The sequence below is a fragment of the Lutra lutra genome, chromosome 13, assembly GCF_902655055.1.
Source record: "Lutra lutra chromosome 13, mLutLut1.2, whole genome shotgun sequence".
In the NCBI taxonomy this organism is placed as follows: Eukaryota; Metazoa; Chordata; class Mammalia; order Carnivora; family Mustelidae; genus Lutra; species Lutra lutra.
In genome coordinates this window covers 62,162,988-62,175,455 of record NC_062290.1, presented here as the reverse complement: position 1 = coordinate 62,175,455, position 12,468 = coordinate 62,162,988, and the positions used below count along the sequence as shown (strand labels likewise).

The following is a 12,468-nucleotide window of genomic DNA, read 5'->3' as shown; positions in this document are numbered from 1 at the left end:
ATGGTACATCCTCAGTATGTGTTAAACATTCTTGTTATAATTGTTTAAAAACTGGTGAAAATGTCAACTTTATAATTCACCAAGTCCTCCCATTCAGGAACCTCTCTAAAGTGAAAACGGGAAATGTTTAAAAATTTCTAAATGGTAATAGCATACTTTATGTTGTGTTTAGTTTCTAAACTGAACATCAGCTATCCTAGGGAAGCGAGGTCTCACTTTACATAAGGGAGAAAGTAGCTGGGGTCTAGGAACCGCGGACACCAAGCAGGCCTTAGGTTAGGAGCAGCTGTTGAGATTTCAGAGGAGCTCACATTCTGCCTTCTCTCTATGCCGTGAGCCGGCCTGGGCACAGCGCTCCTGAAGAAATACTCAGTCCTCTTACCGTCATCATCCTCCTGGTTAGGATTTGGCACATCTTTCAGAATGCTGAAGATTTCATCATTGGTTGCTTTACTTTTAAAGGCAACAGCTAAACAGAGGGCAACTGAGTGTCCAGGAAGAGAATCTAAGCACAGAATGGGAAAGAGGGTAGATCAAGTTTTAAGACTGTTCTTGTAAATAGTTAAATAACTAAGAAACTTCAATGGCTGTCCTTTGACAGTCCTCAAATCCCTAGGCTTTTATTAAGCCAAACAGCTGAGACTTGATGTATTTCTTTCATTTTGGTCAGTGCCCCTTCTTCCTCCTTTTCCCTAAGACAGTGACAAATAAGTTTGAGTCTGAACAGGGGAAGGCCGTCAGTTTGATAGGTTTTTGGCCTTTGTCTTTTCTGAGGCCATACACTTGCATCTGTATAAGCCAGATGCTCATAGGCTGTGACTCCATGTATTTAATACTATTAGTTATCTGCCGAGTCCTTAACTGTATAAAATTTGCACTAATATATACTGTATGGCATCCCCAGGGCAACTGCAAATCTTAACATAAGGCAGACAAAGGGGTAACAAATAAAATGATAATCCTGACATAGAACAGGAGTTGCTAAGCATTTTGAAGTCAGTTACAATAGGTCACATGTGCTGTGTAGCTTTTCTTTGGAAGTGGGAGAGAAAATAAGTGGAGAAACAGAAAATCCCGTCACTAAAGGTCTACATTGTATTGGAGAACCACCAAGGCAGTCACAAAAAAAGTAGCCATAGCAACACAAAACTGGCTTGCTAAAGGTTAGTATTCATTGGAGAGGAGCCTGGGCCAGACCCTAGAGAGAATACAGGAACTAAAGAGAGAAAGGGCTTTCCAGACTGAGGTTAATGGCACAAATAAAGGCATAACTGAGAACCATGAGGCCAGAATAAATAAAAGAGGAAGTGGCCTGGCTGGAGCAGGGGTCCTCTTGGGAAGAAGTGACAAATGACACAGTAGAGACAACTGTTAGGAGGGCTTTAACTATTAGGCTTAGCTGCTTCTATGGGGAAAAAAGAAAGCTCAACATTCAACGGAAGTTTGAGCTCTTGCTATCAAAGACTACCTTATGGTTCTCTGGGCCAGTATAAGGCAGAACTCAGAACTCCGCACATGCGCGTGCTGCCGCATCAACTTTGCTCTTGCAGGAAAGCACAGCGGGAAGAGTGAAAGGAGGGATGTATGTGAGCTGGGGCTCTACCACTCAGAAGCCATTTCACTCTGGCTTCACCTCTTTGAAGAGATTCTTCATTGTAAAATTGGTATAATAAACACACTAATTCTCAGAGCTGCCTCAAGGATTAAGTGGGATAGTGGTGAGGGAAATGTACTCAGCATTGGGACCAACGGAGTTCACTTTAAGGAAAACAGGTGTAGTGTGAGGTGGAGGTGGAGAACCAGGGGCCAGGAGAAGGCAAGGGAGGGGAGTGAGTTTCAAGATGTAGGAACTGCCACACACCGTGAAGTGGGAGGCTCACGGAGGAGCCATATGCAGTGCCATCTGCGAAGACTACTGTGGAAACCGCTGCACCCAACTCTCTACCAGCGATCACCAATGCACACCTTACCTTCCTTAAGCATAAGGCACAAAATGGCATATCACAGTATAGGCCCTCTGACTCACAGCAAAATCTCAGACTTGAGGTAACCAAAAAGTAAGAAAACCGTATTTAAGAATTGACTTCTAGAGGCATATTGCTGGTCAAAATACAGTCAATGTGCACCTATGTTCCCACACCTGAACGGGTACCACATGCTAATCAATTCAGATAATCTCTACCACCGTGACAGATCCACTCATTTTAATAAGTTCTGGCTCTACATTCAACTTGCTATACTTAGCAGCATATTTAAGATAATCTCATGGATATAACATTATAAAAAATATTAAGGAAAAAAACTTACAAGCCAATAAGTAAACCATGAATCTTTAAAATGATGACAGGGCAAACAAAATAATAGCGACTAGTATTTCAAACAGACAAAATATAAACCCAAGAAAAGAGAAAGTTCACTTTTTCCACCTTAAATAACTGACTTCAGAGAATATTGGTATCAGTACTTTTAAAAGACAACAGGATGAATTATATTCTATTACTTACTGCTACTTTCATCTCCGTACTTGTAAATGCAGGTTGGGTTTGCAGGACATAGAGCTGAGAAGGTAGGAGGAACAATATCTAATATACGCTGATGATAAGACAACCTATAATACAAATAAGAGCCTCAGAAAATACTGTTCATCAGTTCCATTACTTGGTAACCTACAATTTACCAAGAAAAGTCCCATCTCCAACACCCTGGACGTAGCTGACAGCCAAGAAGCCAAAGGGGAAAACAAGTCCTTTAAGCTTTTGTCTACGACAGCATACTGAAACTCAGGCCTTCTTCAAAACCTACTGGTTCACAATGAGGGGAAGCCTGGTGACCAAGGAAATGGAGTGGTACTGGGGTAGGGTGGGGCAGAGGATAGTCTCCATGATGGAGACACTGATTATACTGTAGCAAATAAATGTATATCAAGGCTAATGGGAGCCAAGTTTTCTACTGCCTGAGAAGGTATTTAGAAATCATGGCAAGGGGAAGGCTAGAAAAAATGAAGTAGAGTCGGAGGGATACACACACCTTGGTTGATATAAAAAGTTGTGTGTGTGTGTGTGCATAAATGTATATACTATCTTTGTCCATCCCAAGAGCAATGAGCACAGTAAGTGTCCAGATCTTGGTTCCTAAATACTATACTTCACTATTAGGAACCTGGGCTCCATGAGGGGTGCCTGGGTACCTCGGTTGGTTGAGTGTCAGACTCTTGATTTTGCCTTAGGTCATGAGCTTAGGGTCCTGGGATTGAGCCCTATGTTGGGGTCGAGTCTGCTTGTCCCGCTCCCTCTGCCCCTCCCCCTTGCTTGTGCGTGCTCATGCGTGCATGCGCGTGCTCTCTCTCAAATAAATAAAATTAAAAAAAAATCAAAAACAGAAACAAAAAACTTGGGCTGTGTGACTAGATGATTCCAGGGGAGGGGTAAGGAAACACAAGTTGAGCCTGGTACAGCTTATGCCAAAAATAAGGAAATGCTTAATGAATGGAGGGGGACATTAAGAGGGAAAAAAAAGGACACAGGAGGCACAAGAGACTCCGCAGTAAACAAACTGGGGGCAATTTAGGCATCAAAATTATTAATGACAGCAAGAGATTATAACTCATTGAAGGAAACAGAAATCTGTTAGTCCCTACTAGATTTATAAACACAGGACTAAATAAATAAATGGGTGAAAAAGGATAGTGCCTTCTTACAGGAGAATACCAACTAATAAATGTAGGGAAAAAATGGAAAAAGAATCATTACTTGGCAGTCATCACAGTGGTGGCAGATAGAAGTAGCTGTCAGTAGACATCTGATGCAAAACAGAATAGGAGTATGATCTCAGGATATCTCCCACAAAATATTAATCACAAAGGGAATAATAGTGAATTTAAGGTGGAGAAGCATGGCAGCCACTGACATGACCAGTGCCCAAGGTTAACATTTCCAGGGGTGGGGCTCATGTGCCTCCCAATGTGATGCACGAGGAACACTACCAACGATGCAAGTCCTGAGTCTGGTTAGGAACACACGTGAGGGCAACTCAAGAAAGAAATTCCTAGATTCTTTAAAACATGAAAGACAGGAAAGAGCAACTGGTCAAGTGAGGAACATGAAGGGAATGACAACTAAATGCTACCCATGTGTTCCTGATGGGATTCTGGCCCTGTAAAGGCAAAGACATTATGGCGATGGGTTGGCAAGGTTTGGTCTGTGGGCTGGGTGGCCGTATTCCTACACTACAGCCGGTTTCCTAATCTGGAGGACTGCATGCTGGTCATTTAGAAGCGTCTTTATTTTGGGGAAAGATAAAATGGATTCTTAAAGGGTGAAGGGCCATCACTTCTGCAGCTTGTCTTCAGAAGGTTCAGAAAAAGACCAATGTGATGAGTGTATACACACAGAGCAGGGAAAAAGAAGTGAACATGTGAACAAGTGTGAAGTGTTAACAACTAGGCACTCTAAATGAACAGGGTACAATGTTCTTTGCACTATTTTGGCAACTTTCCTAAAATATGAAATTATTTCAAAGTACATTTGACAAAAAAAATATTGGCCTAATTCACATACAATCCAGATGGCATGGCTGCTTAATTTTTTTTAGCCTGAATCTTCACTAAAAACTGAAAGGGAAGAGAGGCAGGTACTTGGATTCAAAAAATGATATTCTGGTCATACATCACACATGCAAAGAAGAGACACTCCCCACCTCTGCCATAGAAATTAGGAGAACTAAGTTAAGGAGAAAACACAAATACCTTACCTCATACATTTTTCTAGAACTTCTCTTACAAACTTTGGTTTGGGACTTTCAGGATCTTGAGTAAGACAATCTGACCTAATGAGAAAATGGTAGTTTTATAAGCTATTACACACAATCTGCACTTACACCTAATGTGTACTTAGCCATAATGAATTTCCTTGTACCTACATTCTTTCATTTATACACACACACACACACACACACACACACACACACACACACACGTATAACAGAAATAATTATTTCAGACTATGTAGGAGATTGCTTTTATGTTATAGCTTTAAATATTAAGTTTTTTTTTATTATGACAGACTGCAGAGAAAAGAACAATAAAACATACCACCACTTACCAATCTTCCCAGCTCCAACGGAACTGGAAGTTACTTAGATGATGGGAAAACCAATTAATAAACCTATAGAGAGAAGTGGGCAGGGGGTGGGGAGAAAGAAAAGGATGAATGGTTGCAGTTTGTAACAGGAACTTATATAATCCTTCAGACAAATAAAACCCTACTTTATAGGGTTAAATGAAAAGCGTATGTCCCTACCAAAGCTGTATCTTCTGCTGTCACTTAGCCTTTTCTCTATAAATCCTAGAATTCATCTTCTCCCCAAAATAACAGTCCCCTGTTTCACTCCTTGTAATAGTACTATCCTTTTAAAGCAAATAACAGATATGAGTACCTGTTTTGTGCCAGGCACTATATATACACGTGTGTGTATGTGTCTATCTATCTACCTATCTATATATATTTGAAACTCGCAATAACTTTCAAGTAATGTGCTATTTCCCCCCATTTCACTGATAATGAAACAGAGGCAAAAGAAAAAAGATGAAAGGAATTGCACATAAAACATTTTACAAGTGGCAGAGCCAAAGTGTAGTCTCTCATCACATTATACCCTTTTTTACCACAAACAAAATTGTGTGGACACAATAAAAATACTGATCTAACTAGACAGAAATCACCTTAGTATACTAGTATACTTAGTATACACAGTATAATGCTGTGAAATTTTAAGAGCCAAATATGTATCTGCTGAATTTCAAATGGCATAAATGTGATATCCAACACAACTCCTAGTTTTATTAATTAGATTGGGAGAAAAAAATCAGAAGACGCTTTCTTAAGGCATGTCCCTTACAGATCTGTAATTGCAATCACTGAAATTACTCAGGATAATAGGTGTGACATACAACAGTGCTTACTGATAAGTTCAGATATGCAATCTGAACAATGGACATGAAAGATCATGGTGACTGGGAAATGTTCAGGACCTGTCCTGATCTGATCTGGGAAACTGACAGAGGTAAGAAAGAACACCAGGTGATAAAGGTGGTATACAGGCCTCCCCCAAAAGACAGTGGGCATGCGATTACTACTCCTCTAACAATCCAATATGGTCTTTTGTATAAACTGAGTCTTCAAGGTATAGTTATGCAGAAGCTAATTATTTTAGAAGCAGACACTATCTATAAACAAAAATAGATACATATTTATACATAACAAATATACAGTATTAGATTCTGCTTCTGCATAGGTGATAGTTAATATAAAGCCCATTAAAAGCTTACATGTCCAATTACAAAGGAAAAAGTGTAATTATACCAAAGCACCAAACAAGTAAACAATGAATGAAATTAAAGAAAACCTCAGCATGGCCATCATTTCATACTGAAAGCTGTACTAGAAAGCATAATGTTACATTATGAGTTTTATTATGATACAGAGGATTATTTGGGGGAGGCAAGAAAGAAACTTCTAAAAAGGCAAATGTTTTACTGACCAAAATTTTTATACCGTACAGGGAGTAGAAGCTGCTACCCATCAGTATAGGAAATAAGGCAGTTACTGTACCTGTCCACACATGTAGTGTTCATCGTGTCCAAACGCATGTATAACATTTCAGTTGCCTGTGCAAGCTGTGAATTTGAGGATAAGGAAAACTACTCTCCATCCTCTTTCAAAATAAGTTGTGATTAAAAAAAAGATTTCTTAGAAGTCTGTATAATGACTAATAATGCTGAGCATCTTTTCGTATAATTGATTTTTTTAAAAACATCTCTGAGTTACCAATGATGTACAATAAATCGGAACTGCATACACCCATGAAATAAACACAGTGAATATTTCCATCACTTCTCCTCTAAACTCTCCCCATGCTCCTTTGTAGTCCTTTCTTCCCCTCCTCCCCTGTGTCTGCAAGCAAATATTGGTCTGCGGTCACCGGATCACTTTGCATTTTCTAGAATTTTGTATAAATGAAATCATATAGTATAAATTCTTATTTGTTTGGCAACTTATATTCAGCATACTTATTTTGCAATTCATTCAAATTGTTGCCTGCACGAAAAATTTGCTCCTCTTATTCCTAAGTAGTATTCCATTGTGTAGATATGACAAATGTGTACATTCACTCATGTACTGATGGATATTTGGGTTGTCCCATTTGGGGTTATTATAAAGTTTCTATGAACATTAATGCCCATTAATTAATGCTTCTATGAACATTAATGTAGGGTAATGTGCTTTCATTTCCGTTAGGTAAATTCCTAAATGGAATGGCTTGATTGTGTTTAATGTATGGTTACACATATGTTTAACTTTTGAAGAAATGGCCAAACTTTCCATGAAGTGATTTAAACCCACAGTAAGAAATATTTAATAATCTTTTAAAACCAGGCCAAAGAGAGTACGTTTAAAAGCAAAGGGAAGGATACAACTTGGGGAAGAGAGCCGGGCTGCAGTTTGCACAGCTCGATGAGCAGCGTAGTGTACATCACATCAATGTGTGGGGGAGCTGGCAGCTGGAACAGCTCTGCAAAGATCACCTACAAAAGAATCATGAGTCAGAACTCAATTCAACCAGGACCTTTGTACTTCCATCAGAAACACCTCAATATTCTAAACGTAAACTCTAACTCCATGGCATTCATACTGAAAAAATAATTACTTTTTAATCTGTAAAATTATGCTCTTTAAAACATGGAGATCTGTAACTGAATACTGTAATGAAAATTTCATCTTTCTGTAACTCAATCAAATAAGAATATGCAAAAATTAATGCTTATTTGATACTGCCTAAGAACTGTGCAATTAAATTCCAACTCTGGAAGTATCAGAGGTGCTTCAGGCACGTGGTCCATCAGGGTGTCATTCCTAGAAGAGTAAAAACTCTCACTAGATTTTTGAGAATAGGAACTGAGGACATTCCAGGCTGCTACTTAAAAACTGGTACCCGCCCATCTCTTTGGCAGTTAAGATTTCTTTGCCAAGATTATTGTTCAGAAACTTGTTTCTACCCTCCCTATATAATCCATGGACCACCTATCTAGATTCTAAAGCCTGGTCTGCATTCTTTCTTCTCACTCCCATCTCTCTGTAGTTCATTCTGATGAATTTTTACATGTTTTTCAGATTTGAAAACATGACATATTTTGCATTTCAAGAGATGTGTCAATGAGTCAGGTTCATAGTCTAAACATACTCTCAAGTTGTATAAAGACAGGATAAATGCATTATGAATAAAAAGTGAATCTGTAATATATCATAACTATGCTCACTTTCATGAGTATTTTAACACAAAGGAATAACGCAATCAACAATCTGAGTCACACATATGTCAAGTGAAAACTGTTTTTTAGAACATAAATCTCTACAAGGTGTTCAACTTTACTACTACTATCACCCTTCTTCTGCATGACTTAATATGGGGTCAAAAGCATCATTTCTTCTTCTCACTTCCAAAAACAATGGGCTTTTCTTATTTCTAGGAATAAATATTTATACTTATTCCTACCTTGTGATACAGAGAATAATATACTAGTAAAGAGTATGCTAGCAATAACAGGCCAGATAAACACAATTAAGGATAAGTTAATCACTTAAAATAATACAATATTTTATTTATTTTTAAAAAATATTTTATTTATTTGAGAGAGAGAGAGAGAGAGGACACAAGCAGGGGGAGTGGCACAGGGAGAGGGAGAAGCAGGCTTCCTGCTCAGCAGGGAGGCTTGATTCCAGGGGCTTGTGGGGCTTGATCCCAGGACTCTGGGAACATGATGTGAGCCATAAGGCAGGTGCTTAACCAACTGAGCCACCCAGGCACCCCAATAATACAATATTTTAAACTATTCAAGCCAATTATACATCTGGTAAGTGGACACAATGTACTGACAGGACTGGAGGTAACTTACACTATCCATGAATGAAGACATACTATGTAATTTATGGGTAACACAAAATTCCATTTGGCTCAAACACCTCTTTTTACTTTACTAACATGGCTAACAGAGCACCAAAACTAACAGCAATTTCCTTGCTCCTGTGTTACTTTTCAGTACCTGACAACTTGCAAGGAAAAAAAAAAGCCAAGAGTCCTTTACACTTTAAAATCAGCAGAAAGATTCTGAAATTTAGAAACATGCTCCATGTGGAATGCATACCTCAACTATATGGTAGTTCAAGGGGATCTTGTTCTTCCCTGGATAGCTCACCAGCTGTGCAGCGCTACAAAAAAATGCAAGCGAGGTTTAATAAGTATACAAAGATACAAAAAATATATATAGATAGATAGATCTTTCTCTCTCTATATAAATGTATCTCAAATAGGCAACTCTAAAAGCAGCGCATTTGGATTTAAGGAAAAGAAATCTTTCCTGAAATGCTCTAGATTTCGTACTTCACTTAACTACAGCACATATTACTTTATCACAAGGAAACTCTTTAATGCAGCCCCAAATCCTTGAAAGATCAAAAGGAGTATATTCAAATCTACTAACTTTGAAAGTGTTAATAGGGTAGACCATTCCACAAATACTATATTCCTTTCCACCTTAAAATCTAAACCAAAACTTTCCAAGGCTCAAGGAAACACTAAAAATAAACTTTTCCAAAGCGTGATATCTAAATGCTTGAAAGCTATTAATATTCTTTTATTCTCATAGCATTCATACCAAAACCAGTTGATTCCAGTTAGTCTGTCCATAGCAGATGGCAAATATCCACAAAAAAAAGCCAACATCATGTGCACATTACTATAAAGCACCACAGTGTTATGAAGCAGCCAGAGAGATACTGTTTGAGTGTGAAAGGCCGTGGAAAAGCAAAGAAGTGTCTTTAGAGATTGGTCTTATTTAGCAAGACAGGGCATCAGAAGAGAGGAAGTTTTTCTTACACTCTTAACATATATTTTACCAAATCAAAATTGCTACTTTTTCTCCACTCAAAAAGTTACCATGAAATCTTACCAAGTTTTCCTTTCCTTCCAGTGGGACTTAATGATGCAGTGAAGATTCTCTTCTATGACAAATCTTTCAACTGAATGACTCCCTGGCATTACAGGACCCTGGAAAGAAAACCAAATGTATATACTACAAACCTAGAAAAAGATACTGCCTTTCATTTATCCAACAAATATTTGAGAGCTTATTATGATCCAGAAACTGTACTGGGTATTAAAGATAAAAGTTCAGAAGTGTGAAAACTCCTATCACCATCATAGTCACTTCTATCAAATACAATTAGAATGGCAGTTCCAGCATTTCTGCTAGTGCCCCTGACACCATACCACCATCATCCATCTCAATTAAACCAAAGAGTTCATATTATTAGCTCTATATGGTTTGATTTTTTTTAAACCACGAGGTAGATTAACTTCTATAATAAATATGGAAAGAGGAAAAATTTTTATTTCAGTTACTGTATAGACATAAAAAGTCATATATTGCATTGAAAAACAGCCATACTCAGGGCACCTGGGGTAGCTCAGTCAGTTAAGCGCCTGTCTTTGGCTCAGGTCATAATTTCTGGGTTCTGGGATCAAGCCTTGCATCAGCTCCCTGCTCAGTGGGGAGCCTGCCTCTCCCTCTGCCCTTCCCCCTTGACTTGTGCTTTCTCTCTCTCTAATACATAAAATCTTAAAAAAAAAAAAAAAAAAAAGACAGCCATATTATATTGTTTAAGAAAATAGTTAAAAAACGTTACCTGCATGTTATTATTCTTTTTTAAGGCATATGCATAACAAAGAGGTCCAAAGAGTTTTATTTTTACTTATTATTTACTCTTGTAGATTTTTAATCCCTATTAATTTTAATTTTTTCTAATAAACTTTTTTTTCAAAGACCAAAACAAAAGAACCAAATCCTTTTCATTTTTAGGGGAACAAATCTTTTATATGTTTATGCTCTTCTGGCAAAGGAATATGGCCACATTAGAGAGGCAATACCAATTAAGTATACGTTACTTAAAAATTAAGTAGAAATACACAAGCAACATCAATTAAGAGAAAAACATTTTGAGATTCTATTCTAGTTTCTCTTGTACAAACAAGTGCCTAACTACAAAGATTCTAGCCATCTTAAATGTATATTAGATTCCAATTAGATATCCCTATTAGACCATTACATAATGTCGACTAAAAGCATTTCACTATATATGCAGTAAAGTGGGTAGCAAACTGATAATTCTGTAAATACAACTGATTATCTGACAGTGTTTTACTCTGAGACCAGTTATACATATACTAAATTTTCACTGCCCAAAAGCAATTTACGGTAGAACAGAAAAGAGAAAACAGGAGAAAGAAAATGCCAAGTTTGATCTCAGGTGGCAATACTGGTTCTCAAAACGGAATAATTTTGCCCTCAGGGATCACCTGGAAATCTCTGGAGAGTTGTGGTTGTCACACCTGACATTTTCCCTCTACAGGCCGCTGGTAGAGGCCAGGGGTGCTGCTAAGCATCCTACAGTCACTGGACAGCCCCCACCACAAAGAATTCTCCAGCCCAAAACGTCAACTGTGCCAAGGCTGAGAAACCCTACTCTCTGCTGACTAGGATGTACTAAGCAATGGGTACGGTACTTTAGCCAGAACTGATCCAGTCTTCCCCATGCTTGCTGCTGGGATGTTCAAGTTAAGACAGTCATTCAAATGCAAAGATATAAAATAAAATGTGAAAATATAAATATAATAAAAATAAATAAATAATAAAATAATAAAAATAAATATAATATTATAATAAAATAAGTAAAAAAATACATATAAATGTGAAAATATAAAATAAAATGTGAAAATGTGAAATTTTATACCAAAAGTTAATATCAAAATCATACATTTTCTTAATTGGTGAAGTGTCATAGCTGTTAACAACTTGGCTTCATAATAAAGAATATGTATATTTAAAAACTATAGTCAGCTTATACTCATCTTTGAGGTTTTTAAATTAAAAATATTTCTAAAATATTTTAAGATTTATTTACTTGAGAGAATGAGTGAATGTGGGGGAGAGGGAGGGGCAGAGGGGGAGAGAGAGAGAATCCCAAGCAGACTCCATGCTCAGCATAGAGCCTCATGGGGCTCCATCCCAGAACCCTGAGATCGCGAGCTAAGCCTGAAATCAAGAGTCGGATGCTTAAATGACTGAGCCACCCAGGACCCCTAAAAATATTTCATAATATTTTAAAAAAACAGTTACATAGTACAAATAATAAGACAAGCTGTGAGAGTTAGAGAGAGATGGATAATCTCAAAACCTGGGTATTTCTGGGGGGGGGGCGCCTGGGTGGCTCAGTCAGTTGAGTCTGCCTTTGGCTCAGGTGGTGATCCTGAAGTCCTAGGACCGAGCCTGGCATCAGGCTCCCTGCTCAGTGGGAAGCCTGCTTCTCCCTCTCCCTCTGCCCCTACCCCCACACCCCTGGCTCATGCTTTCTCTCT

At 38.1% G+C, this 12,468-nt stretch overlaps 1 protein-coding gene across 2 annotated transcripts in view; it reads right to left on the bottom strand.

Annotated features, from left to right (window-relative positions):
- Positions 1-12,468, bottom strand: part of NCBP1 (nuclear cap binding protein subunit 1) — a 38,487-nt gene that overhangs the window by 9,550 nt on the left and 16,469 nt on the right. For both annotated transcript variants that reach the window (XM_047700279.1, XM_047700280.1), the window contains 8 exons: positions 10,004-10,101; positions 9,200-9,263; positions 7,472-7,582; positions 6,609-6,673; positions 5,100-5,162; positions 4,750-4,824; positions 2,505-2,608; positions 383-505 (listed from right to left, as the gene is read on the bottom strand). In XM_047700279.1, coding sequence (XP_047556235.1) covers positions 383-505; positions 2,505-2,608; positions 4,750-4,824; positions 5,100-5,162; positions 6,609-6,673; positions 7,472-7,582; positions 9,200-9,263; positions 10,004-10,101 — 703 coding nt within the window. The remainder of the gene's footprint in view (positions 1-382; positions 506-2,504; positions 2,609-4,749; positions 4,825-5,099; positions 5,163-6,608; positions 6,674-7,471; positions 7,583-9,199; positions 9,264-10,003; positions 10,102-12,468) is intronic.